This window comes from Nymphalis io, chromosome 11 (assembly GCF_905147045.1).
Source record: "Nymphalis io chromosome 11, ilAglIoxx1.1, whole genome shotgun sequence".
In the NCBI taxonomy this organism is placed as follows: domain Eukaryota; kingdom Metazoa; phylum Arthropoda; class Insecta; order Lepidoptera; family Nymphalidae; genus Nymphalis; species Nymphalis io.
This window is the reverse complement of record NC_065898.1, coordinates 2,113,835-2,122,825: the sequence shown is the minus strand read 5'-3', so window position 1 is coordinate 2,122,825 and position 8,991 is coordinate 2,113,835. Positions and strand designations below refer to the sequence as shown.

General features: G+C 33.0%; 1 protein-coding gene across 1 annotated transcript; it reads left to right on the top strand.

Moving 5' to 3' along the window:
• The first annotated feature begins 5,149 nt into the window (after positions 1-5,149).
• Positions 5,150-6,497, top strand: LOC126771699 (uncharacterized). Its single transcript, XM_050491723.1, has 2 exons — positions 5,150-5,373; positions 6,235-6,497. The coding sequence occupies exons 1-2, from the start codon at positions 5,218-5,220 to the stop codon at positions 6,421-6,423; spliced, it is 345 nt and encodes a 114-aa protein (XP_050347680.1). The 5' UTR covers positions 5,150-5,217; the 3' UTR covers positions 6,424-6,497.
• The last annotated feature ends 2,494 nt before the right edge of the window (positions 6,498-8,991 follow it).

Here is an 8,991-nt window from a genome sequence, read left to right as displayed (position 1 = left end):
TTATTTAACCTAAAACTCCCATTACTGGCAGCAGCTGAGAGACAAAGTAATTATTTTTTAAATGATTGTTTTAGAACTGAAATTGTATTTGAATATGTTTATTTTATCTGTAGATGTCTATGGGAATTATAAATTAAATGTGACAATTTTTACATAATATCTAAAAATCTTTAATTTCAAAATAAAATAGAATTTTATAGTATAGAATTGTATAGAAAAATGCGTCCTCTGTTCGGTAGGCGAGCTTTATTGAATATTTGTTGTTGGAATGGCAATAATACAGATGCACCAGATTCTGTTTCATTTTATATAACATACAAGACAAATATGTTCAAAATTCCTGTAACAAAGCAAATATTGAACAATGTTTTCAAGAGTATGAAGACCGTATAACTTTTTTGGAACAACATGTCCACCTACCTCATCATCAATGTTTGAGTCTTAAGAGATATTTTTGGTAATCGATTATTATTTGATTTAAAGTCCTGTTATCCTGTATCATATCCTAACCTAACGATATTTAATTAAATTAACGCGAACAAAATGAAAATATAATTATTGTTTGGGAAGGTTATGATGAATTTAAAGTAGTGATTATGAATCATATAATTCCTTTTGTAATATTCTCGTACAAAGCTATCGCAGCATGATTTGACATGAAACCTTCAAATAATATTTCATAGGTACCTTAGAGATAATATTTTTTACTTGAATAACTTTTTTATAATTAGATATCTCGAAGCAAAGTCCCCGTCTGCATTATATATTAATGAAATAAATAATCAAGTTGTTCGATTTGGATCTATACACGCGAACTCAGAGCTCACTAGTGTCACGGGGTTATCGTGTGTACGGGGTTCGTTCCACCAAGACCGTCACATTAATAAAACTCGTCATAGAGATTATAAAATTTTAATTATAAAATTTACAACATAAAATAACAGGGAGTGGGCCTTTGACAGTATCTGGTCAATTAAGTTAACATGAATACAATAAAATATTATAAGTGAGTAAGCTGTAAGTGAGTTGGCATCGGTTAAAATTAAGTGATAGATTTAAATAGATAAGCAGGATAGTGCTAACCTTGTACGAGGTGTCACAATGAGTGAGGAAACAAATAAAAGCAGTGCGAAGCAGCAAATAGCACCAGCAGCAACAGCAGGCTACTGGACAAGCAGCCTCTCCTCAAAAAAAAACAGCAGAGCCTCCAACAGCTCCAAATCGGCAGCAATTCCTCGGTTGAGTCCATCGAACAATATTATATTACTTTGTAATGCAATATACAAAGTATATATAAAATTAAAGAAAAATAAACACTCCATCAGGAGTGTTTAAATATGTAGAAATAAGACAATTATATTGCTAAAATTATATTGCACGTGGCATGGTTTTGATACAAAGAGGTTTGGTAACCCGAACCTTTCAAATAAGTTTTATAAAGTAGATGACGTATGTTACCCTCCGTTAATCATCATCATCATCATCACCCTTTTTGCGTCCACTGCTGGACATAGGTCTCTCCAATGGCACGCCACTGAGCTCGATTTTCAGCTCTTAATCTCCAACCGCTGCCAGCCATCTTGCGTATATCGTCACTCCACCTAACTGGAGGGCGTCCTACGCTACGTTTGCCAAGGCGTGGTCTCCACTCCAGAACGCGTCTACTCCAACGATCGTCGGTTCTGCGACATATGTGTCCAGCCCACTGCCACTTCAGCTTACTAATCCTTTGGGCTATGTCGATAACCTTGGTTCTCTGTCGGATCACCACATTTGGGATTCGATCCTTCAGAGAAACTCCGAGCATAACCCTCTCCATAGCTCTCTGAGCGACCTTAAAATGGTGGACCAAACGCACTGTCAGTGTCCACGTCTTGGCTCCGTAGGTTATAACCGGTAAGACGCACTCGTTGAAGACTTTTGTCTTCAAGCATTGTGGTATTTGTGACGAAAAGACTTGACCGAGTTTTCTATACGCTGCCCAGCCCAGCTGTACTCTTCTTCGTGTTCCCCCTCGAAGTTTTTTCGACCCAACTGCAAAGTTTGCCCAAGGTACACATACTCCTGAACAACTTCGAGAGGAACTCCGTTAAGAGCTATTGGTTCCGGACTGACGTGTTCGTTGAACATTATCTTGGTTTTTTCCAAGTTCATCCGGAGACCAATTCGAGCAGAAGAATCAGCCAGGCTGCTCAGCATATATTGCATATCCTGTACGGTTTCTGCCACGATGACGATATCGTCTGCAAATCTCGTGCGAAAGGTACTCGCCGTTTATGTTTATGCCCCGCTCTTCCCAGTGCAGCGTCTTGAACATATCCTCTAATGCATTAGTGAACAATTTCGGTGAAATCTGCCGTTAATATAATATTATGCCGTGTATATAATTAAAAGGAATATATTTAATCGTTTAAAACTGACAGGCGTCGGTAAGCGACCGGCGCCTGCTCAAAGATCCAAAGGACGACTGAACGGCGAACAACGTAGTGCTGCCATCTCTCAAACCACACAGATAATAATTTTTTGCCGATTCGATAACCGTAATTTATTTTATAAACCGGTTAGATTAGCTAAAATAAATATATTATTTTAATAAAATTAAAATATTGAAAAATTAAAATTTATGGGGTTACACTAGTAAAAAAAAAGTATTAAAAAAACACGATTTGAGGTTTTTTTGGTACCTACTGTATCTGTATCGTAGACAGAGAAACAAATAGACCAAGGGGCCGTGAAACTGCGATTGAGACAGAGATAGTTTGTTAATGTGTGCGTATAATGTTGCAATAGTAACTGCATTCCCTGTTTTGGGTGATAAATCATTTTTAGAATTTCATTAAAACAAAATAAGTTTATTGAATTTTACTTTTAAATATTTATTATACTTTTTTTTTAATTAAAATATTTTTTTTGTTTTCCAACTGCACCCAAAAACTGTTGCATTGTTTGTTTTTGTTTCCATTATCAATAGCATCTTTATATGGTACTGAATTAGCATTATCCTCAGAAGTTGAAATCTAAAACACTCAATTAAATTATTACTAAAGAATGGTTGCCACGTAGATTTCTATGTTAACCTCTTGACTCGGAATGTAATAATATTATAAATTCATGAAGAATGTTAAATAATGTTGTCGTTAGGTTATTTAATTATAAAAAAGAGAACGAATAAATAAAAATAACATATTTACATATAACGAAGCAGTTTAGGTTATTATTGGACTCCATATTTATTTGTTTGCATTGTCTACGAGTCGATATTTTTTATCGAAAATCGGAACATTTTCTTTAGCTGACGCTGGCAGCACTTACGTGAAAAATAATTATGGGTTATGAATGATAAAAACTGGAAAATCCTATTATCTTCAGGATTTTAATGCAATATAAGGTTCCGTCAGACTATGGCATAAATAGACATCGTCAAGACATGGACAAAATCGTCGTACTTACGCGTAAAAACACACGCCGGCAATTTTCTTCTTGCTATCACTTTAACATGAAATAATACGACACTGCACCATTGTATAACCTTCGATATGATATAAGGATTGTTTCTCGGCCTTTTCACTGGATTAGAATCGTTTTCTAACACAAAAGTAAGTGAAAATTGAACAAAAAGCACAATGAATGCACCTGTCAACTGTCAAGTTACTTAAGTAGCGAAACAAATACCAAAACTGGTTAAAAAACAAAAGGGACAAAAGATTTGATAATTCTATCTCTGTCTAACTCATTTGTAACGTAATTTTCGTTCTCTTTCTTGTGTAAGTGAGAAGGAAGTCGTCATTGCGTCTATTAGTTTCTCTGTCTACGTATACATGCGAACACGAGTGGTAAAAAATTTATTAAATAACGTGCTTTGAGGGTTTCCAAGGTTCTTTATTTGTATTTTTTCACAGAATTAGAAACCATTTTTTTAGTATAATTTATAATATTCAGAACACCGGATTTGGAGTCAACGGGCGTACGATCGAATTACCCTATAGATTTTGATGTTCAGAGCGTAGGACGTAGCATACTAAGTCCTGTAGCCGATTCCAATGGCAGGAGGGATAAAGCTCAAGAAACGAGAGTAGATCTAAAATAATCTATGGTATTCATAATGGATTCGTGAAAAAAATTAGATATTTTTTTTCACTTTGGAAGTAAATTCAAAGTGCATATAAGTATAAAAGTTGGATTATAAATTAAGATATATTAAATAAGGATTGTTTATAGTGCATAATATAGGAGAACATTAAGTAAATAGTATGGAATATAAAAATCTAGATTTGTTTATCTTTACTCCAGTTGCTATTGGAATATAGTATACGCCTATTTCCATAGGAATACCCTATAAAGGGTCTGTTGTTGAGTTGCATAATGCGTTTCTAAGAAAAAACAGACTGACGAAGAATCATACGTAGGATACGATTAATATTGTATGGTTTTAGATTTCATTTAAATTTTTAATATATGTGATAAAGCGACTCACCCCCGCTCTTTAGTATGGTTATCACAGTACGGTAATCACAATATAAGGACAACAGTGTTGCAGACTTTTCTTTAGAACTATTTATTATGAGCAATTGAAATATATTGAAAAAAAGTACACAGCGCACTCTATATAAGATTTCATTTAGATTAAATATTAATAAATTATGTACTAGAGCATTCTTCGAATATAAAGTTTTTGCTCAATTAATGAAAAGGAATAAAAATAAATAAGGTGGTATCTGAGATTAGTGCGTATACATACATATGCGGAGGCGAGCTTTCATTTATAATTATCGTAAAAGTAAAGTGCATAAATGTATTGTTCTATTAATGTATGAAACCCGCAATATGTGGTACCACCCACTCATCAGGTATTCTACCGCAAAACAGCAATACTTGATATTGTTGTGTTCCGGTTTGAAGGGTGAGTGAGCCAGTGTAATTACAGGCACAAGGGACATAAAATCTTAGTTCCCAAGGTTGGTGGCGCATTGGATATGTAAGCGATGGTTGACATTTCTTACAATGCCAATGTCTAAGAGCGTTGGTGACCACTTACCATCAGGTGGCTCATATGCTCGTCCGCCTTCCTTTTCTATAAAAAAAAAAAAAAAAAAAAAATGTAAAAGAAACCGTGAAATATCACAGTTAATTAAAAACAAATCGTCTTTGAGAAATATATCCGAGAGCATTCATTCGTACGGTTCGGTTTTTGATTACTCTTTTAATTAAAGTCTAAGAATGCAGTGTGTTTTCATATTAATGACAATGAATTTGATACTGCGAGAAACGTGCATAAACGCGATAGTTGAAGTGAAGGAGTCATTTGTTTCAATGGAAATTGACTCCGTTAAATCGTTCGGGAATGACAGGATTGATACTCCGTATCGTTTTAAGGTAACCTTTTATTATTTATTTACGCAGGATTTATAGAAAAATAAAAATAGCTTATTGATATCTAAACATAAACTAATAAAACTGGTTCACCTTTTAAACAAATACATATAATACTACGTGTGTATACTCAACACATATTGTACTCCGCCAAACACTAATGTGTTTGTCGGTACAATATGTGTCGAGTGTGTGATATCTATCTACCAGGCTTGCACAAAACCAAAATTGAAATATATCGAATATTTGGTTGTAATTATACATAAAGACATTTTATTTAGACCGTTATTTGAACCGTGCGAAGCTGAGACGGGAAGCCATTTAAACATATGTATATAAGTTGTTATATAACCGTGCCTGTAACACTTATTGTATACCATATAAAAAAATCTAAATAGGTTGTATTCTAGTAAGCTAATTTGAATCTTCATTTTACAAGATTTTTCATGTATGTTCTGTTTGTAGTGTAGATCCTATTGCAAAGAACCAAACGCTACTCTTTATGATCATATGCTAATATAATATATCCTGGGACATTTTTCACACACGGCCATCTGATCCCATATTAAGCTTGTACAAAGCTTGTGCTATGGAAACCAGACAACCGAAATACTACATATACTACTTTTTTTTGTAAATACATACTTCTACAGATAATTACACCCAGACTCAGGACAAACAGACATGTTCATGCACACAAATACCTGTCCTGGATGGGAATCGAACCCAAAACCTTCGGCGTGAAAGGCAAGTGTTCTACCAACCACGCCAACCGGCTCGTCAAATCCAACCGACTCGTACAATTATATAATTAAGTTTATTTGAGTTACAATTTATAATATGCATATAATCATGTTGTTTCAGAAAGAGTTAAGGAATCATAATGAAGATACAATGTTTTCAGGAAATAGACGGTTAAGCGCTTATCCGCTTGTGGAAGTTGGCCCTGGATCCTTCAAAGCGGAATACCCGAAATTGCCCCCTGATTATTTGATAAATCAGTTCAAGAAGTTACTGGCAATTAAGAAGAAAATGAAGGAAAATCACGACTAAGATATATCTTATTAAAAAAAAAAGGTGAAATTGTTTGCATTGTAAGAGTTTTTAACAAAACGTATCAAATTAGATTTTTGATGTTTTTTTTTTTTTAAATTATAATTTATATTTCTATTAATTTATTACCAAGCCAAATTTATACGAAATACGTTTTTTTAATCTGTATATAACAGTGGTGTTACAAAGTAAATACCAATTATAGACTAACTAAACGTGCAAAAAAAAAAAGTTGTTACTCACTTAGGTATAATCTAATTGATATTAGTATGCTATATTGTTGTATAATTACGATAAATCAAAATTTAAAAAAATCTATAAGTGCAAAAAATGACTATAATCTTAATTGAATGTGTTAAATATATTTGGGTTTTCAATTTTAGGCCAATTAGGCCAGATATTTAAATTCTACATAATTTAATCTGAGTCGAAATATATTTTTCCACAAATGTTACAATAAAAGCGGTTTAAAAAAAAAAAAAACAAAATCCTGTCATTTCGTTTTCTAAACGTACACGGTATAGCGACATGGAAAATTTTAATCAAAACTTCAAACCAATTCCTTTTAAACCTTTCGTCTCTTTATTTAATCTAAAGTTCTCATTACGTACGATAACAGCAAAAGGACTGAGATAAGAAAATGAATTTTTAAAAGCATTACGTTGAACAAAGAGAATCAGCAGAGAATCTGCATTTTACTTACAACTAATTTCGTACCACGGATCTTTGTAGGTTGAGTATATATTTTGTTTTAGCTTAAAAAAGTTTGTATATGTTTTTACAGAATCTTTCTACACGTTTATCTATATCCTCACTAATATTGTAATTCCGAAAGTAACTCTGTCTGTATGTTACGGCTAAACCACTGACCCGATTTTGATGAAATTTGGTGTGAAGCAACTTGAAATCCAAGGACGGTAAATATGCTAGTATTTATAGCTAATGACACCCGCCCCTCTCACGAGCCGCAGGTGAAAACTAGTAAATTATAATTTGATTTTAAGTGGAATTGATGTTGCCAAAATCGAAATTAATGTCGACATCTTATCCATTGTCATATTTTGATAGATTGTAACAAAAAGATATATTATGTACAAAGAAAAAAAAACTGAACTAAAATATTTATTGAATATTTAAGAATTATTTTTGGGTTTTTAACTAGATTTCGGACAGGATATTAAAATTTTCGATATAAAGTTGGTTTACATTGTGCTTTTCGTGTGTTTGTTTACGAAAAATGGCAAAATATCATTATATTCACAGCCTGTTATTTTTTGCTTACTATAATAATTTCTTTATTATATAATAATAGTATATATTTTAAAAATCTATTGAAATAAATCGTGTGAGCAATAATTAATCTTCATCTTCGACCTAATCGTTGAATTGTTGTTTATTTTAAAATCAATATAAAGTGCGCTTTCCTCGCTCCGGAAGTGAACGTTATCAAATATTTGCAACGGAATAGATAACGGATATTCAGATGACTGGATTCTTTAATATCCTGTTGCATTTCATACAGATCTCAGAGAAATTTGTGTAAAGATATTTATTAAAAATTGTTTGAATTTTTACTTCAAGCTGTCTTATTTCGTTAAGAAAATCAAAATATTTCCGTAGAATTGCAAAATATTTTATAATTATTAAGAAACAAAACGGCTAGCTTATTTTGAAGTTTAAATATGTTTGTATATATAATATTAATATATATAGATGTTTTTTTGTTACACTTACAATAATTTATTAAATTTGAGCAGCATATACTTAAAGTATCTATCAATCTAGATAATATATACATAAAAACCGTTTTAACTAATCATAATTTTATCAACGTAAATAAAGTTTTACTAGGCGGGCCCTTTGGCCCATTTGGCCGGTTGCTAGTTTAGTATATATGCAGGCACAGATGAACACACATACATACACCGACTGCTTAAATCGTCGTGTAAAAAAACACACAATCCACGTAACAAAGTCGCCATAGCGACCCTACGAACGCTGCAAAACGTCGTAAGCAAAACTGACGCTAATGTGATTAGAAGCGCTGTGGACTCAATGTCTCGAAAGCATTTACTTTCATTTACCTGATACTGATAAACCTGGATTTTAAGGTGTATGCGCTTATCTCACATTTACTAGGGATATGTATAACATTTTACAAGGTAGCATTATACTAGAATTACCTTTTAAGATAAAGTCTAAACGTGCAGCTGATAGAAATGCATGTTGATATTTTTAAAACATTAAATTTTTGTTCACGACACGGAATACCGTCGCTGGAAACCGTAGTTATTGTGTTCGGATACGACAATCGGACACAGTTGCCGGTTGCTGTTTCTGATCACTGGTAACAATTCGTTGCTCCTTTTTCGTCAGTTTCACGATGGATGTCGATGACGAAACACCACTTATACTCGTGTTGATTATACTTTTAGTTTTTAGTTACCTACTATACTTTTAGATTAACGATCGATATGTGTCACGTGGAAGCAACTGGACCCATAAAGTTATGGTTTGGTTATGACGCATTTATGGTTGATTTCATAATGATTGTATGAAAATAAAATA

Excerpts from the sequence above, each read along its gene's own strand:
- LOC126771699 (XM_050491723.1), top strand. The coding sequence starts at position 5,218 with ATGCAGTGTGTTTTCATATTAATGACAATGAATTTGATACTGCGAGAA. Across the intron at positions 5,374-6,234 it reads ATACTCCGTATCGTTTTAAG|AAAGAGTTAAGGAATCATAA; the intron begins GTAACCTTTTAT and ends ATGTTGTTTCAG.